The 19,726-nt window shown below is 50.2% G+C and overlaps 1 protein-coding gene across 1 annotated transcript; it reads left to right on the forward strand.

The window, feature by feature from the left end:
• Positions 1-1,085: 1,085 nt before the first annotated feature.
• LOC107293030 (rab GTPase-activating protein 1) lies at positions 1,086-18,897 on the forward strand. Its single transcript, XM_015822158.1, has 11 exons — positions 1,086-1,235; positions 7,078-7,315; positions 8,936-9,140; positions 10,342-10,516; positions 11,691-11,848; positions 13,085-13,195; positions 15,546-15,612; positions 15,721-15,823; positions 16,861-17,030; positions 17,232-17,406; positions 18,800-18,897. Exons 1-11 carry the CDS (start codon positions 1,086-1,088, stop codon positions 18,895-18,897), a joined length of 1,650 nt encoding a protein of 549 aa, XP_015677644.1.
• The last annotated feature ends 829 nt before the right edge of the window (positions 18,898-19,726 follow it).

A 19,726-nucleotide genomic window follows, 5' to 3' on the forward strand; every position in this document is an offset into this window, starting at 1 on the left:
GGCCTCAACGACTCTCAGAAAGAGCGCAAACGACCAGCTGTCTGCAAGGAGGATAAATCTTTCCATTCCCCGCCATCCACTCAGAGCTGAAGAAGCTTCTGGCATGAGAAGCGAAACGTCTTCGAAGAAAAATAAGAAAGTCCACTTGCCTGAGGAAAAAGCATCTTTGGGGAAGCTAGTAAAATCTGTGCTTCCTTCCCACCTTGGACTGAGAGAGTTTTTTTTATCTCCCGCTCAGCCGGAGGTTTCCCGAGTTGAAAAGATTCTTGGGGTATTGAATTTGGCAGCGAGGTTTAAGGCTATGCCAGTAGAGTAGTCCTCGACAAGCAAATTCAGAGAGCACTGAGGACCCCACAGTTCTCAACTAGGGAACATCATCAGTGCTAGAAGGGGGTGAGTTTGCAGAGAGGAGGAGGAGGAGGAGGAGGAGGAGGAGGAGGAGGAGGAGGAGGAAGACGGCGACAACTGTGGGGTCCTTGGTGCTCTCTGAGCTTGGTGGGTTTGTTTTTTTTTTTTTGCAGACGTTTCATTACCCACTGATGATGTTCCCTAGTTTGGTAATGCAATGTCTGCAAGAAAAGCACCAAGCTCAGAGAGCCCCAAGGACCCCACAGTCCTCCTCCTCCTCCTCCCAGTGATGCTGTTACCTGGTTAGGTAATAAAAGGTCTGCAAGAAAATCACCAAGCTCCAGGAGTACCAAGGACCCCATAGTTCTCCTTCTTCTCCTCCTCCTCCTCCTCCTCCTCCTCCTCCTCCTCCTCCTCCAGCTTCCTCTTCTCCTGTTCTTTCTAAAGCCCATTGCCTTCTAGCACTGATAATGTTACCTAGTTTGGTAGGGAAACGTCCGCAAGGAAGCAAGCAAGCTCAGAGAGCACCGAGGACTTTCAAAAGCCCTGCAAAAGTCTAGAATTGAACTCCTTGGCTGGCCTGCGCTGGGGATCCCCCCCCTCCCTCCCTCCCCCCCTCCCTCCCTCTTTCTCACAGCCCTCCAGCAAGGGACGACAATGATGGTGCCGTTGGTCTTTTTCCAGGTGCGTCGTCCTCCTCCAGGCCACCTCTGCTCCAGGCTTCCCTTTCTCAAGCAATGGATGACAAGGCCTCGGTGGGCAAGATCAGCGTCTCTTCCGATTCCGTGTCCACCCTCAACAGTGAAGATTTTGTCTTGATTTCCCGGCAGGGAGATGAAACGCCCTCCACCAATAACGGTAGCGATGACGAAAAGACGGGCTTAAAGGTAAGGGGAGTTTTTGGGGGCCCGCAGCTTTTCTGCAACGGGAGCGACGGCCCGGCTGCCCGTTTTCCGCTCTTTGCGAAAACTCCCGGCCTTTGCAAACCGAGACAGCTTTTTCTGCTTGGAGACCGGCCAATTGTGCCTCCCGGCTGCGTCTGCTAGAAAATGTCAAGCAAAAGCCCATCCAAGGCCTGGGAGGCAGAAGGCGGCGGGGCTGGTCCCCCCCCCACCTGATTCCAGGCTGGAGAATTTTCCCAGGAAGGGGACGCAAGCGGCCCTGGACTTAGCTGCGGTTCATTTAGTGACCGTTCCAAGTTACAACGGCCCTGAAAAAAAGGGGACTCGGGGCCGTTTTTCAGACTTCACGACCGTTGCAGCGTCCCCCACGGTCACGTGATCAATATTCAGACGCTTGGGAACTGACTCGTGTTGATGACCGTCGCAGCGTCCCGGGGGGAGTCACGCAGTTCCTCTTTTGCGACCTGCTGACTATGGGATAGCCAGATTCGCTTAATCGGGTGACTAACTTGATGATGGTGATGGTGGTGATGATGATGATGATGATGATGATGATGATAAAGTTGGAAGGGACCTTGGAGGTCATCTAGTCCAACCCCCTACTCAGACAGGAAACCCTATACCATTTCAGACAAATGGCTGTCCAATCTCTTCTTAAAAACTTCCAGTGTTGGAGCATTCACCACTTCTGGAGGCAGGTTGTTCCACTGGTTAATTGTTCTCACTGTCAGGAAGTTTCTCCTTGGTTCTAGGTTGCTTCTGTCCTTGATTAGTTTCCATCCGTTGCTTCTTGTCCTGCCTTCAGGCGCCTTGGAGAATAGCTTGACTCCCTCTTCTTTGTGGCAGCCCCTCAAATATTGGAACACTGCTATCATGTCACCCCCCTGGTCCTTCTCTTAATTAAACTAAAAATACCCAATTCCTGCAATTATTCATTATATGTTTTAGCCTCTAGTCCCTTTATCATCATCATCATCACCATCATCATCATCATCATCATCATCATAATGTTGGAAGGGACCTTGGAGGTCATCTAGTCCAACCCCCTGCTCAGGCAGGAAACCCCATACCATTTCAGGCAAATGGCTGTCCAATCTCTTCTTAAAAACTTCCAGTGTTGGAGTATTCACAGCTTCTGGAGGCAGGTTGTTCCACTGGTTAATTGTTCGAACTGTCAGGAAGTTTCTCCTTCATTCTAGGTTGCTTCTCTCCTTGCTTAGTTTCCATCCGTTGCTTCTTGTCCTGCCTTCGGGCGCTTTGGAGAATAGCTTGACTCCCTCTTCTTTGGGGCAGCCCCTGAGATACTGGAACACTGCTATCATGTCACCCCCTGGTCCTTCTCTTAATTAAACTAGAAATACCCAATTCCTGCAATTATTCATTATATGTTTTAGCCTCCAGTCTAATAATAATAATAATAATAATAATAATAATAATAATAATAATAATAATAATAATAATAATAATAATAATAATAATAATAATAATAATAATAAAGTTGGAAGGGACCTTGGAGGTCATCTAGTCCAACCCCCTGCTCAGGCAGGAAACCCCATACCATTTCAGGCAAATGGCTCTCCAGTCTCTTCTTAAAAGCTTTTGATTTCTCAATTAAGTATACTCGGGGGGGGGGGAGAAGTTTTTGGCCCACGGTCTGTCTAGAATGCCGCAATAAAACAGCGTAAAGTCCGAGGTAATCAAACCCTTGATGGCTCCAAAGCAATTAGTGGCTCCTGTAACTACGAGAGCTCAGGACGATCGGATAACCGTTGCGTTGTTGGTCACTCTCTGGCTGGGCTTACATGCCACAGTAAGCCAGGATTGTGAGAATCCCTGGCATATCCTAGCCTGTGAACGAAGCCCTTGTCACTTTCGGCGTGATTTAAATCCCGAGGTGGTGTCGCCAGTTGGCACTAAGTCTTTGCTTTGTTTGATTTGGGCTTGTGAAATTGCACCAACCTAGCCAGTGATTGCTTACGTAATAACCCCCATGAGTAAACCATGGCTTAGACTCTTGCAGTTTACACACACACACACACACACACACACACACACACACACACCCGCCATTCTCCAAGACCTCTGCCATCCATCTCCATTTAAGTCACATGGCCTCTCCTTCGGCCACACGCTCCGCTCTGGACAACACTAAGCCACACCAGGGACCGGATATGGCTAGGGCGTGTTTATCACAGTGGTAGAAGTGTCAGAAAACCTTGTTTGTTGTAAGACCGGTTTTAGAACCGCAAATAAACATTTGGTTGTTATTTGCTTAGCTGAGATACGCTTGCCACCCTGCTCGCCGGAGTTTCTGGCTTCTCTCCTGCCTCTGACCTTGAAGGGATCGTGGCGATGTTGCCCAGATGTTTCCTGTTTCCCAGCTTCCTCCCCGTCTCCAAAGGAATTGCGTTGGAAGAAGGGCTTGGCCTGGTGGCCCTCTCTGAAAAGCAACTGAGGGCCCAGCTCTCCGCTTCTCTTCTGCTACACCCCAAAATGAGTGGGTGTTTCTGCTCTGCTTGCAGTAGGAAGCCTCAGCTGGCAGGGAGGGTCAGGGCTGGATGCAATCTTTGGAAAGCATGCATGCCCCCCAGCGATTGTCCCTGCTTATCTGGGCCAGGCGCAACCGAAGAGGAACTGCTGGAATTTGAGCCTGCAAGTCACGGCAGCACTGCCTGGTTCACTTCAGGGAGGACTAGAAGTTAGTCACAGGCCTCAGTCGAGAGAGATGGGTAGATAGGTAGGTAGGAAGACAGAGGTACAGGTAGGTAAGTAGGTAGGTAGGGAGAGAAAGAGAGGAAGAGCGATAGGTAAGTAGATAGGTAGATAAAGAGGTAGCCAGACAGGCTTGATGGATAGGTAGGTAGGTATATAAAGAGAGGTAGGCAGGCAGACACTCACATATAAATAAAGGTAAATAGACAAAGAAGGTTGATAGATGATGGATAGATGGATAGATAGGTAAGATAGATAGATTATAGATGGATGGATAAACAGATAGATATAGAGACAGACAGACAGACAGACAGATAGATAGATAGATAGGGATGATAGATATAAAGGAGGCATGTCAAACTGCTGGCCTGTGGGTTGGATGCGTCAGCGCCAAAACCGCGCCCACCCCATTGCCAGCAATGGGGGAAAAGTTGTGATACGTCGCGCAACGTCACATGACGCCGTAAGTTTAACATGCCTGATGTAGAGGGATGGATGGATGGATAGATGAAAGATAGGTAGATAGATAGATAGATATAGATTGATTGATTGATTGATTGATTGAAAGATAGATGAAAGATTAGATAGATAGATAGATAGATAGATAGATAGATAGATAGATAGATAGATAGATAGATAGATAGATAGATAGATAGATAGATGACAGATTATGGATGGATGGATGGATGGATGGATGGATGGATGGATAGATAGATAGATAGATAGATAGATAGATAGATAGATAGATAGATAGATGACATAGATTATAGATGGATGGATGGATGGATGGATGGATGGATGGATAGATAGATAGATGGATGGATGGATGGATGGATGGATGGATGGATGGATGGATGGATAGATAGATAGATGACAGATTATAGATGATAGATAGATGATAAATAGATAGATGATAGATAAATAGAAAGATGATATAGATAGATGAAAGAGAAATAGATAGATAGATAGATAGATAGATGACAGAGATTATAGATGATAGATGATAAATAGATAGATGATAGATAAATAGAAAGATGATAGATATAGATAAATAGATAGATAGATAGATGAAAGAGATAAATAGATGAAAGAGAGATAGATAGATACAGTAGATAGATAGATGAGAGATAGATAGATAGATGAGAGATAAATAGAAAGATGATAGATAGAGATAGATAGATAGATAGATGAAAGAGATAAATAGATGAGATAGATAGATACAGTAGATAGATAGATGAGATAGATAGATGATAGATAAATAGAAAGATGATAGATGATAGATAGATAGATAGATAGATAGAAAGATGATAGATGGATGGATGGATAGATAGAAGAGAGAAAGAGAGAGAGAGAGAGAGAGAGAGAGAGAGAGAGAGAGAGAAAGAGAAGAGAAGAGACAGAGAGAGAGCCAAGGCATTGGATGCCCAGGCGAAGGCCCTTCTCCCTCTCTGCCAGCCTAAGGGAGGGAAAGACCAGCTTAATGGCGGCTGCCTCCTGTGAGGCATCTGGGTGGGGCTCCTCTTGGCAGGGAGCAGGCAGTCACGCCCAGCCTCTCCAGCCAGCTCCCCGGAGCGCTTCTCCTCCTTGTGCCTTCCTTGACCCCCACGGAAATTGGAGGGCTGCCAGCTGCCAGTTCTTACCGCCCCATGAAACGGCACGGAGGGCCCCGGCCTCTCCCTTGCTGCAGACCCACCCCCAGCCCCTTCCCCTCGCTCTGCCCAGCCCTGCCCAGCCCCGAAGGCAGGAGCCCCGCCTGCTTCCCACGAAAATCCCTTCTCTCCATTCTGACGGCATTTGTGGGCGGCTGGCAGGGAGGAATTTTAATTCAACAGGCCCGCTGGGAGAGGCCTTTTGCAGATCCCTCTCTCTGGCTTTACAAAAGGGGCGAGTCCTCCTCGCCTGGAATGTCCCGCTCACTCTGTCAAAAGTGGGGTTTTTTTATTTTTATTTTGGAAAGGCAACTGGACTGATTTTTATTTTTTACTTTTTGGGAGGAAAAAGAAGACGTTTCGCTTCCTATCCTGGAAGCTTCACCAGTTCTGTGGGATGCTGGTGGGAGATGGAAGGACAGTTACCGACCGTTGAGATTAGTCTGCGGGGGAGAGGTTTGTGTGTGGGGATGGAAAGGTTGTTTTTCCAGTCAATTGTGCCATTGTGTGAGGGCCAGTCATAAGTCCCTTTTTTTCAGGGCTTTGAACGGTCGCTAAAGAAATGGTTGTAAGCTGAGGACAACACGTGGAAGCCAGACTTTGTATTCATATTTCTCATAAATCTAACCACGATATAAAAAAGACCATAAATGACAGTCACGTGATTATAATAATAATAAAGTTGGGAGGGATCTTGGAGGTCTTCTAGTCCAACCCCCTGCTCAGGCAGGTAACCCTACACCATTTCGGACAAATGGCTGCCCAGTCTCTTCTTAAAAACTTCCAGTCTTGGAGCATTCACCGCTTCTGGAGGCAGGTTGTTCCACTGGTTAATTGTTCTGACTGTCAGGAAGTTTCTCCTTAATTCCAGGTTGCTTCTCTCCTTGGTTAGTTTCCATCCGTTGCTTCTTGTCCTGCCTTCAGGCGCCTTGGAGAATAGCTTGACTGCCTCTTCTTTGGGGCAGCCCCTGAGATATTGGAAGACTGCTATCATGTCCCCCCTCATCCTTCTCTTTGTTAAACTAGACATCCCCAATTCCAGCAACCGTTCCTTATATGCTTTAGCCTCCAGTCCCCTGATCATCCTTGTTGCTCTTCTCTGCACTCTTTCTGGAGTCTCAGCCTCTTTTTTACATCGTGGTGACCATCCTCGGGATGCTGCGACTGTCCTAAATGCGAGCCGGTTGCCAATCGTCCCAGTTGTGATCCCGTGACCATGAGGGTCGTAAGTGTGAAAAATGGTCCTAAGGCCCTGTTTCCAGTGCTGCTGTAACTTGGAATGGTCACTAAATGAACTGTTGTAAGCCGAGGACCGCTTGTATTCTTTTTCGACTGCACGTGCGAGCTTTCTCAGCTGCCTCTCTCTCTCTCTCTCTCTCTCTCACACACACACACACACACACACACACACACCCTGGTTCTCTTGGGGTGCCTGGCTGAGATCCTCCCTGCCTCTCTTCCCCCAGATCATAGGAAATGGGAGCGAGCAGCAGCTGCAGAAGGAGCTGGAGGACATCCTAATGGACCCCCCCATGGAGGAGCCCTCCAACGACCGGCAGGGGGGGGAGGAGAGCCCCTCCCAGGACGCAGAGGGGGATGAGCCGGTTCTGCTCGAGGCCTCCGCCTCCTCCACCATCAACCCCGTGTCCGTGACGGGACCCGCCATGCCGGAGATGAGGCTCCCCGTGAAGGCGGCCCAAGGAGGTGAACTGGGCAAGATGGGAGGAGACGCCAGGGATGGAGAGCTGATTATCCATATCTTTCTCTCCACCCGCTAGCTTTTTTTTTTTAAATTTTATTCTCGTTTTTATTCCCCCGTAACACAATACACGAAGACAGAAAAGCAAACTATAGGGGGCAGAGGTAGGGGAAAGGAGAAAAGAGCGGTGTGGAGAGGAGCGGGGAGCCACAAATAGGCTTTGGCTTCCGTTACGGTAAAATAAGGCACGGACATCAAACCGCAACCTTTTTTTACATTTCCCTAGTACAGTGATGGCGAACCTTTTAGAGACCAGGTGCCCAAACCGTAACCCAAAACCCACTTATGTATCGTCGGGTGCCGGGTGGGCATGGCCCATTGAGTGGGTGTGGCCAGTTGGGTGGGCGTGGCCCATTGGGTGGACGTGGCTGCGGTGGTAACAACAGACTGGGTGGGACTAAAAAGTTCAATCAATCAATTCCAACTTGGCGAGATTTTTTTTTCCCCGCGAGAAGTTGAAATTGATTGATTGATTGAACCTTTTTTTTTTTTTTGCACACGGCGGCGGAGGCCTAAAGCGAAAAGGTTTTATAAAACCCAGCTGAAGGCCTGGGACTGGGGCGACGGCGTGCGTGCCCACAGAGAGGCCTCTGCGTGCCACCTGTGGCACGCGTGCCATAGGTTCGCCACCACGGCTTTAGACAGTGAGTGCCCAAACTGCAACCCAAAACTCACTCATTTATGGCTGGGTGCCAGGTGGGCGTGGCCCACTGGGTGGGCGTGGCTGTGGTGGTCATGGCAGACTGGGTAGGTGTGGCCAAGGTGGGGGTGATCACCTTGATGTTGCCCGTGGGGAGGGATGCCTGTGGGGGACGGACAGGGCTGGGGGCAGATCCAGGGGGTCTCTGGCAGGTGGGGCAGTAGGTAGGAGGCTCGTCCTGCGGGGCGAGGCGAGGCAAGGTGAGGCAGGGCGGGGGTGCCATTGTCGCAGGGCAAGACACCATCGGCACAGAGGCCAGTGGCCGCATAGGTGCTGGGATGCATCCGGCCATGTGGGACCTCGGCAAGTTAGCGGGCAGCTGGTTGAAGAGGGATGGTTGCCATCTCCGGGGCATGGCGTGCGCGCCCACAGAGAGGGCTCTGAGTGCCGCCTCTGGCACACGTGCCATAGGTTCGCCACCACTGCCCTAGTAGTATGAACTAGCCCAGGGGTAGGCAACCTTGGCTCTTTTATGTCTCATGGACAACTCCCAGAATTCCTGAGCCAGCCACGCTGAGGGGAAAGGGAGAGGTTTCCAAGCTGAGCCATGCTGGCTCAGGAATTCTGGGAGTTGAAGTCCACGAGTCATGAGGGGGCCAAGGTGGCCTACCCCTGAACTAGCCATTTCTATATCAACAAATCAATCTAATCAGTAAAACGCCCAAAATCAAAGGATCATTTTTTTTCTCCCCCACCTCAAGCACAAAGTCCAGAAGCGGTTTCCAAGTAGAACCAGACGTACTGATATCCTTTTCTTCGATCGAAACAGTCCCGCTGGATTTTTGACGGTTCATAAAAGCCGTTTCTTGCCCTCCCTTCCTCTGCTGACTCCTTCCTTCCTTTTTTTTTTCCCCCGGCCTGGCAGATTCGGAGGAGTCCAGCCCCTTCACCCCGGTGGCCGATGAGGACAGCGTGGTCTTCAGCAAGCTGACCTACTTGGGCTGCGCCTCCGTCAACGCCCCCCGGAGCGAGGTGGAGGCCCTGCGGATGATGGCCATCCTGCGCAGCCAGGGCCAGACCTCGGTGGACGTGACGCTCTCCGTGCCAAACGTGTCTGAGGGCACCGTGAGGTAGGCGCCCGCCTTCTCCAGGACGTGACTCTACTGCCTCCGGGCCTCTGTCGGGCCCTCGCCTGGCCGTCTTTGCGCCAGGGGCTCTGCTGCTCTGGAAGGGCACTCGTAAAGTTGCTCTCTCTGTCTCTCTCTTTGGGAAGAAAGGACCGGGATGGCAGCCAGCCCTGACTACTTAAGCAGGGGCTGCATGTCGCGATTTTAGGGAGGGTTTCCCCGCTGGGAGGGTCCAAATACTTGGGGCTACTCACAGCTAGTCGCTTGTTTTAGCATATCCCTGGATGAGGGATCTCCAGACTTGGCAACTTTAAGAGTTGTCGACTTCAACTCCCAGAATTTTCTCGTCTCGTCTCGTCTTCTCCCCTCCTCTCCTCCATCTCTCCTCTTCCTTCCTTCCTTCCTTCCTTCCTTCCTTCCTTCCTTCCTTCCTTCCTTCCTTCCTTCCTTCCTTCCTTCCTTCCTTCCTTCCTTAGTTCATACCCAGGATATCTTCCTTTCCCTTCTCTTCTTTACTTTTCTTTTCTTTTCTTTTCTTTTCTTTTCTTTTCTTTTCTTTCCCTTCCCTTTCTTTTCCTTTCCTTTCCTTTCCTTTCCTTTCCTTCCTTCCTTCCTTCTTTCCTTCCTTCCTTCCTTCCTTCCTTCCTTCCTTTCCTTCCTTCCTCCCTTCCTTCTTTCCTTCCTTCCTTCCTTCCTCCCTCCCTTCCTTCCCTAGTTCATGCCCAGGATATTTTCCTTTCCCTTCCTCTTCCTTCTTTTCTTTCCCTTCCCTTCCCTTCTCTTCCCTTCCGTTCTTCCTTCCTTCCTTCCTTCCTTCCTTCCTCCCTCCCTCCCTCCCTCCCTTCCGTAGTTCATACCCAGGATATTTTCCTTTCCTTTCCTTTTTTCCTTCCTTCCTTCATACCCAGGATATTTTCCTTCTCTTCCTCTTCCTTTCTTTTCTTTCCCTTCACTTCCCTTCCCTTCTTTCCCCTCCCTCCCTCCTTTTCTGGGAGTTGGTTCACAAGCCTTAAAGATTGCCAGGTTTGGAGACCCCTGCCCTAGCCTAATGGGGAGGAGCCTCTGTACTTTAAAACTGGTGCTGGATGAAATGAACGAGTAGAATGACGAAGCCGGAGGTTCCGGGGAAGGAGGGAGGATTCGCCAAGCTGCCCGTTGACATCGCTCTTTACCCCTTGCATGGGTTTTCCTCCCCCCCCCCCAGGTTGCTGGAGCCTCCAACCAACACCGAAATAGCCAACTACCCCATTTACAAGATCCTGTTCTGCGTGCGAGGTCACGACGGGACTCCCGAAAGCGACTGCTTCGCTTTTACAGAAAGCCATTACAACTCTGAGCTCTTCAGAATTCACGTCTTCCGATGCGAGATCCAGGAAGCGGTAAGTTCAACAGGTGGAGCTGTGTGTGTGTGTGGGGGGGGCTGGGGTCCCTAGGCAGGAAGCAGGTGAGGAGACCTGCCTTCCTTCTGTTGGAATGTGAGGCTGGACTTCCACCTTCTCCATCCTTCATTCTCCTTCCTCTCCTTCTCCTCCTCCCCCTCTCCTCTCCTCCCCACCTCCTCTCCTCTCTTCTCTTCTTTCTCTCTTTTTTCTTCCTTCCTTTCTTCCATCCTTTCCTCCCTTCCTCTCCTCCTCCTCCCCCCCTCCTCTCCTTTATCTTTTTTCTCTCTGTCTCCTTCCTTCCTTCCATCCATCCTTTCCTCGCTTCCTCTATTTCTTCTCCTCTCCTCTCCTCTTTCTCTCTGTTTTCTTCCTTCCTTCCCTCCTTCCTTTCTTCCATCCTTTCCTCCCTTCCTCTCCTCCTCCCTTCCCCTCCCCTTTATCTTTTTTCTCTCTGTCTCCTTCCTTCCTTCCCTTTCTTCCATCCATCCTTTCCTCCCTTCCTCTACTTCTCCTCCTCCCCCTCTCCTCTCCTCCCCACCTCCTCTCCTCTCCTCTCTTCTCTTCTTTCTCTCTTTTTTCTTCCTTTCTTCCAACCTTTCCTCCCTTCCTCTCACCCCCTCTCCTCTCCTTTATCTTTTTTCTCTCTGTCTCCTTCCTTCCTTCCTTCCTTCCTTCCTTCCTTCCTTCCTTCCTTCCTTCCTTCCTTCTTTCCTTCCACCCATCCTCGCTTCCTCTTTCTTCTCCTCTCCTCTCCTCTTTCTCTGTTTTCTTTCTTCCTTCCCTTCTTCCTTTCTTCCATCCTTTCCTCCCTTTCTCTCCTCCTCCCTTCCCCTCTCCTTTATCTTTTTTCTCTCTGTCTCCTTCCTTCCTTCCATCCATCCATCCTTTCCTCGCTTCCTCTATTACTTCTCTCCTCTCCTCTTTCTCTCCTCTCCTCTCCTCTTTCTCCCTGTTTTCTTTCTTCCTTCCCTTCTTCCTTTCTTCCATCCTTTCCTCCCTTCCTCTCCTCCTCCCTTCCCCTCTCCTTTATCTTTTTTCTCTCTGTCTCCTTCCTTCCTTCCCTCCTTTCTTCCATCCATTCTTTCCTCCCGTCCTCTACTTCTCCTCCCTCCCTTCCTCCCTCCCTTCCTTCTCCCCTCCTCCTCCTCCTCTTCTTCCTCTTCATCTCCAGGTGAGCCGGATCCTGTACAGTTTTGCCACCGCTTTCCGCCGTTCCGCCAAGCAAGTCCCTCTTGCAGCCCCGGTTACTCCAGAGATGCCGGACAGCGACATTTTCACCTTTTCGGTCTCGCTGGAAATCAAGGAGGACGATGGGAAAGGCTGCTTCAGGTATCGCCTTCCCCTTGAGCACTTGGCGAGGCTTCTGATTTGACAGGCCCTGGGCAACCTTACCCTCCAGAATCAGATTCAAGGGTTTTAACGTGCAGCTGTTTCAGGGTGTACTTTTAGCATTATTCTTGCCACACAAAAAAAAATCAATCTTGGTAGAAAGGGATTAAATTCTCATTGCTGCTGGCCATTATTTAGAACTACATTTTTGTAACACGGAAGCTGTTTTTAGTTTTCTAACTCTCTCAATTCTGGCCAGTTTATACTGCCTGACTGAGCCAAAGAAATGTGAACAGATTCTTCAATTAATTGTCCTAGGCCAGGGGTAGGCAACCTTGGCTCTTTTATGACTTGTGGACTTCAACTCCCAGAATTCCTGAGCCAGCATGGCTCAGCATGGCAACCTCTCCCTTTCCCCTCAGCGTGGCTGACTCAGGAATTCTGGGAGTTGAAGTCCACGAGTCATAAAAGAGCCAAGGTTGCCCATCTCTGGCCTAGGCCTAGGCTGCTTTATGACTCGTGGACTTCAACTCCCAGAATTCCTGAGCCAGCATGGGGGGAACTATGGCCCCTTCATGACTGATGGACTTCAACTCCTGAGCTGAGGAAATATGAGCTAGCATGGGGAAAATATGGCCCCCTCATGACTGATGGACTTCAACTCCTGAGCTGACTGATGGACTTCAACTCCCAGAATTCCTGAGCCAGCATGAGGGAAACTTTGGCCCCCTCATGACTTGTGGACTTCAACTCCCAGAATTCCTGAGCCAGCATGGCTCAGCATGGAAACCTCTTCCTTTCCCCTCAGCGTGGCTGGCTCAGGAATTCTGGGAGTTGAAGTCCACCAGTCATAACAGAGCCAAGGTTGCCTAGCCCTGTCCTAGGTCTTCACACGGGGTGAGGGATGGGGAAATCTTGGCTTGTTTTCTCTCACCTTTCCCTAATCCAGGAAGCCAGGATTGCAGTCCAGAGGCGCTGGGTTGTGGGGGAGGTGGCTTGATCAATTAGCCTGCCTCAGGTTTCCTTTTCCGTGATCGGCTGCTCAGCCTCATCCTGACAGCCCGGTGGAAGCCAAACAGATGATGATTTAATAGCTCCTTGAATAGAATGGCTCTCCCTTTTTAAAAAGTCAGTTGGATCACAAGGGGGAGATCCATCTGGAAGTCACCTGGGGTGCCTCAACATTGGGAGACTTTGAATTTCACCTTCTTTGTTTCCCTTCCCCCCCCCCCCCAGTGCCGTTCCGAAGGACAAAGACAGGCAGTGCTTCAAGTTACGGCAAGGAATCGACAAGAAGATTGTCCTCTATGTGCAACAGACCACGAACAAAGAGCTGGCCATCGAGAGGTAAGGCGGCACCTGTCGGGCCTCAGCCCCGGCGCTTAAGGCCGAGGCAGGTGAGAGAACGAGCAGGGGTGTCCAACCTTGGCGACTTTTAAGACTTGTGGGCTTCAACTCCCACGCTGGCTGGGGAATTCTGGGAGTTGCAAGTCCCCAAGTCTTAAACTTGCCAAGGTTGGACACCCCTCCTCGAAATATTTCATTATCTGCTATCCCCAAGGTTGCTTTTTCACCAGGCATCTGTACTCTTTCTTGTTTTTCTTTGAAGACGTTTCGCTTCTCATCCCAGAAGCTTCTTCAGCTCTGACTGGATGGTGGGGAAATGGAAGGATTTATACTCCTTGCAGACAGCTGGTCATTTGCGTCCTTTTAGAGAGTCGTTGAGGCCGCTCGAAGGTTTGTCTGTGTCCTCAAAGTCACCTGAGTGGTGCAAATGGGAGTGGAGCCTTCTTGGAACTGCTGAAAGGATTTGTGTTGTAGAGTGGAGGTAGATGATATCGTGTCTCTCCCCCTCTGTTGAGGGAGGGCTGTTCAGTTTTGACCTAGATGGCCTCTTTGACCCCTCTTTCAAACCAGCGGTCCTCTCTGTCCAAAATGTGGACAGACCCTGAGGACACAGGTAAGCCTCCAAGTGGCCTCAACGACTCTCCAAAAGAAGGCAAATGACCAGCTGTCTGCAAGGAGGATAAATCTTTCCATTCCCCACCATCCAGTCAGAGCTGAAGAAGCTTCTTGGATGAGAAGCAAGGGGTCTTCTCTGTCCAAAATGTGGACTTTGCTGTCTTCGAAAGAGCGGCCTTCGTCTTTCAAATGCAGATGGATGGCTGAATCTTGTCCTGATGGGTTTGTTCTCCTATGTCAGTGGTGGCGAACCTATGGCACGGGTGCCAGAGGTGGCACTCAGAGCCCTCTCTGTGGGCATGCGCGCCGTCGCCCCAGTCCTAGGCCTTCAGCTGGGTTTCATAAAACCTTTTCGCTTTAGGCCTCCGCCGCCGTGTGCAAAAAAAAAAAGGTTCAATCAATCGGTCAATTTCAACTTCTCGCGGGGGAAAAAATGTTCTCACAAAGTTGGAATTGATTGATTGGACTTTTTATTCCCACCCAGTTTGCTGTTACCACCACAGCCACGCCCAGCCAATGGGCCATGCCCAGCCCATGGGCCACACCCACCCGGCAGCCGACGATGCATAAGTGGGTTTTGGGGTGCAGTTTGGGCACTCGGTCTCTAAAAGGTTTGCCATCACTGTCCTATGTTGTGCCATGGGTTTAATGAAGTGACACAACCACACAAGACAGTCCAGTTGCCTCGTGACAAAGCATCTTTGGGACAACCAGGACCTGGATGACTGAGAACCTCCCTAGACCAGTGTTTCTCAACCTTGACAAGTTTAAGGCATGTGGACTTCAACTCCCAGGTTGAGAAACACTGCCCTAGACATTCATTATCTGCTGCGTTTTCCCTCAAACTCACCTGGGACTTTACCCGTTTTGGAAAGCCTTCCTGGGAATTAATGATTGCCTTTTCCCGAATGAAGTCCCCCTTTCAGGCTAAAAAGTGAGGGGTGGTCTTCAGAGTAGAGCAGACCATGTCAAACACAAGGCCCGGGAGGCCGGATGCGGCCCGCGAAGTGGTGTCATGTGGCCCGCGAAGCCATTCTGGAAACAGTGAGGGAACGGCCCCCTCTGCCTTGGCCCTGGTGCATGCCGGCCGGGAGCCATTGTACAATTTTGTGGTGGCCATCTATGTTGAAAGGCATTCAGTCTTAGCTCCACAAGGCCGTCCGGAAACAGCGAGGAACCAGCCCCTGCCGTGTCGGCCCCACCCTCTGGATGCATGCTGGGGAGGTGTCATCCTTTGTGAGGAATGAAGAAATGCACCATCGCTTGGAAGTGGCCAGCAAATGGCCCTCACCTACTTCACATATCCGGCTTGATGGGCTCCGGTGGAGGGGTTTCAGCAGGCAGTGAGGTTCCTCCAATGGACCATGCCTTGGCGCTTGCCCTGGTCCCACCCCCTTCTGCCAGAGACCCTCAGATCTGTCCCACTCCTGCCCAGGCCCCCACAGGCACCCTTGACACGAACAATGTAGAGCTGGCCACACCCACCCAGTAGGCCACACCCACTCCATCCACACCCACCCAGTAGGCCACACCCACCCTGGCCACACACCCCTGCCCTCCTGAGGGCAACTGCAATGCTGATGCGGCCCTCAATGAAATTGAGTTTGACACCCCTGGAGTAGAGTCTCAAAGGGTGGGTGGGCTCCCTTTGCTTCTTCTGGATTTGGTCAGCCCTTGGGAGGACCTTACCGGGGTCGGTCCGTCTTGCCAACCTCCTCCTCCTTTGTGTTTGCAGATGTTTCGGCCTCCTCCTCAGTCCCGGAAAAGACGTGCAGAGCGGAGACATGCATTTGCTAGATTTGGTAAGTCCTCTTCCTTTCCCCCCACCTCATCTGAACGTGCCCCCTCCCTCCCCGCCACCTGCTACGGGGCGTGCTGTGGTCCATCACGGCCTCTCTCTGTGCTTCTAGGAGTCCATGGGGAAAAGCTCGGATGGGAAGTCGTACATCATCACCGGGAGTTGGAACACCAAGTCTCCGCACTTCCAAATTGTGAACGAGGAGACGCCCAAAGGTTCGTCAAGAGTCTGGGCGACAGGGCCACCCCAGTCCATAGGGCAGTGATGAAATATTGTCCCCCAACCCCCCCCCCCAGAGAACCCCAGAATAGAGGCAGGTCACCTTCGTGGAAGATGCAGGCCAGGAGATCCACACACGGAATGGGACAACTCGCCACAGCCAAGTTAACCAGGGGCTAACTTGCCACGGGACAACTCGCTCTGGGACAATTCAGCAATTCAATTTAATTATCTAAGATTAATTAAAAAATATTTTAATTTTTGTCATTCACATTTCATTTTCTCCCTTCTTTGGCATCCTTTCTTTGATGATTCTGTGCCACCATTTGTTCGATATTAGTGTAACTCTTGTCCCATGGCAAGTTGGCCGTGGAGAGTTGGCCATGGCGAGTTTTGGCTATGTTGAGTTGGCCATGGAGAGTTGGCTATGGCGAGTTGGCCATGGCGAGTTGGCTATGAAGAGTGGACCATGGTGTGTTTGCTATGGAGACTTGGCCATGGAGAGTTGGCCATGGCGTGTTGGCTATGTTGAGTTGGCCATGGAGAGTTGGCCATGGAGAGTTGGCTATGAAGAGTTGGCCATGGTGTGTTTGCTATGGAGACTTGGCCATGGCGTGTTGGCTATGTTGAGTTGGCCATGGAGAGTTGGCTATGAAGAGTTGGCCATGGCGAGTTGGCTATGAAGAGTGGACCATGGTGTGTTTGCTATGGAGACTTGGCCATGGAGAGTTGGCCATGGCGTGTTGGCTATGTTGAGTTGGCCATGGCGAGTTGGGTCTCAGGGTCCGTGGACGGCTTCTTGAAACTCCCAGTTTCTTTCCCAGGGTTTCCCTTCCCGTTTTTATGGCAAGTTGAGTAGTGACAGAGGCTAGCGAGCCTCTTAGCAATTCAACCTTGACATCAGGAGTTTTCCTGGCCAGCTTGAAGAGTCTGCCCTGCTCTTCACTGTCCAGCCGCAGCTCATTCTCTAACCATTAGGTTCTGCACTTCTCCACCTCTTCCTCCACCTCCTCCTCCTCCTCCTCCTCTGCAGACAAGGTGCTCTTCCTGACCACAGCGGTGGACCTGGTGATTACGGAGGTGCAGGAGCCCGTCCGTTTCCTCCTGGAGTCCAAAATCCGCGTCTGTCCCCCGAACGAGAGGCTTTACTGGCCTTTCAGCAAGAGAAGCTCGACGGAAAACTTCTTCCTCAAATTGAAGCAGGTGAGACCTCTGAGCTCCTCCCCTTCTCCCACCCTAAATCCCAGCCTGTGGGAGGGGGGGAGGGGGAGGTATATATTAAAAAAGAATTTAAAAAATGAAAGCGGATGGCTCCTGTCACAAAGGGAATTTATAGGCTCTGGATTCTCGGGCCATTTCTGTTCAGCTTGGGAGCCAATCCCTGATGGGTGTTGTGTTGCTCAGATCAAGCAGAAGGACCGCAAGGCCAGCACCGACACCCTCTACGAAGTGGTCTGCCTGGAGAGTGAGTCGCAGAAGGAAAGGAAGAAAACCACTGCCAGCCCTGCCCTCCGGCTCCCCCAGTCCGGCTCCCAAGGCTCCATCATCCCCTCCCCTCCCGAGGATGATGAAGAGGAAGGTAAGGAAGGCTTGGCAGGGCCGCTTTTCCAGGGTGGTCCCCTGCGAGGGGGCGGGGGGCGGGCCGTGGGCTAGCTGCAGCTTCAACGAGAGGTTTGGGGCGTGCCTTCTCCTTGTCCCTCCCTCCCTCTGTAAGATGGATCGGTCCTAAATGCTCTGCCCCACGGGAGGCCAGGTTCCGCAAAGAGGAGGGCCGGGGGAGACACGATATCAGTCTTCCAATGTCTGAGGGGCTGCCACAGGGAGGAGGGGGTCAACCTGTCCTCCAAAGCATCTGAAGGCCGGACAAGGAATAATGGATGGAAACTGATCAAGGAGAGATTCAACCTGGAACTAAGGAGAAACTTCCTGACAGTGAGGACAATCAACCAACAGAAGAGTTTGCCTTCAGAGGTTGTGGGAACTTCATCACTGGAAGCTTTCAAGAAAGGACTGGACTGCCATCTGTTCAGAAATGGTGGAGGGTCTCCTGCTTGGTGGGGGGCTGGACTAAATGACCTACAAGGTCCCTTCCAACTCTGTTACTCTCTAGTCTAGTCTAGTCCAGTCCAGTCCAGTCCAGTCCAGTCTACTCTAGTCTATATTCTATTCTATTCTATTCTATTCTATTCTATTCTATTCTATTCTATTCTATTCTATTCTATTCTATTCCATATTCTATTCTATTCTATTCTATTTTATTCTATTCCAGTCCAGTCCAGTCCAGTCCACTCTAGTCTATATTCTATTCCATTCCATATTCTATTCTATTCTATCCATTATTCTATTCTCTATCCGTTATTCTAATCTAATCTAATCTAATCTATTCTGTTTGTGCTCTCTGAGCTTGTTGGTTTCCTTGCAGAGGTTTCATTACCCAAACTAGGTAATATGATCAGTGCTCGTTAAGCTTGCACTAGCACTGACGATGTTACCTAGCTGGGGTAATGAAACGTCTGCAAGGAAACCACCAAGCTCAGAGAGCACCCAGGGCCCCTCATTTCAACCCCAAGTTACAAACATTTTCCTTTGTTAATACTGGAACAGAAGTTGCCTTCAGAAGTTGTCAGAGGTTCATCCCTGGAAGCTTTCAAGAAAAGACCGGACCGCCATCTGTCAGAAATGGTTCAGGGTCTCCTGCTTAGGCAGGGGGGGGGGGTTGGACTAGATGACCTACAAGGTCCCTTCCAACTCTGTTATTCTATTATAAATCACCCAGTTTGGTCTCTACAAAAGCCGCCCAGCTGCAGCAGAGGCCACTCCTTATGTCTGAAAGGGGCACCGGCTTTGGATTGGGGCAGGAAGCGGGCTTCGGGCAGGCACCCGTGGAAGAATGGCTCCCGGCTGGGGGTGGGGTTACTTTGTTGGCTTTGCTTTCCCCCCTCCCTGAGCCTCCGCCTCCTCCTATATTGCAGATAACGACGAGCCTCTGCTCAGTGGCTCAGGGGACGTCTCCAAAGAGTGTGCGGAGAAGATCCTGGAGACGTGGGGAGACCTACTTTCCAAGTGGTAAGCGCTCTGCTTCCTGCATCCACGTTCCAGAAATTGTCCTGGTTGGAGAATCCAGTCAGGAGAAGGGAGGCATGTAGGCAAAGTCCCAATGCAGCCATTCCACACAAGCCTTGATGATTGAGAATAATTGCTTGTGACTTTCAGACAAGAGGTGCCAGATTAGAATAGATTACGTTAGATTAGATTAGAATAGAATAGAATAGAATAGAATTAGAAGAATAGAATGGAATAAGATTAGAATAGAATAGAATAGAATAGAATAGAATAGAATAGAATAGAATAGAATAGAATAGAATAGGGAATAGAATATGGAACGGAGTGGAGAGGAGAGGAATGGAAAAGAATAGAATGCAGGCGAGAAATAGAATAGTATAGAATAGAATAGAATAGAATAGAATAGAATAGAAAATATGGAATAGAATAGTAATAGAATAGAATAGAACAGAATAACTTTATTGTCACTTTTAATGTACATTAATACATTAAAATGAGATTTTGTTGTATACAGCTCTCATTGGTAACCACTTCCAATATACACTGCATAAACATGACAATAAGAACAACAAAACAACAACAACAATAATCATCATCCTACATACACACACATATGACCCAGAGAAACAACACCGTCTAGTTCGATACATATATATGGCGAGAAAAACGAATCTTGTGAGTTTACCAGTTGGGTGGCATAGGGAACAAAGCTGTTGCAGAATCTGGTAGTCCTGCTATAAATCCTTCTAAACCTCCTCCCAGAGGGGAGCAACAGAAACAGACCGTGAAGTGGGGGTGTGTGGAGCCTCTAACAATGCTCCAAGCTCTAAGCACAT

Source organism: Protobothrops mucrosquamatus, unplaced genomic scaffold (genome assembly GCF_001527695.2).
Source record: "Protobothrops mucrosquamatus isolate PMUCROS unplaced genomic scaffold, P.Mucros_1.0 scaffold1481, whole genome shotgun sequence".
Taxonomy (NCBI): Eukaryota; Metazoa; Chordata; class Lepidosauria; order Squamata; family Viperidae; genus Protobothrops; species Protobothrops mucrosquamatus.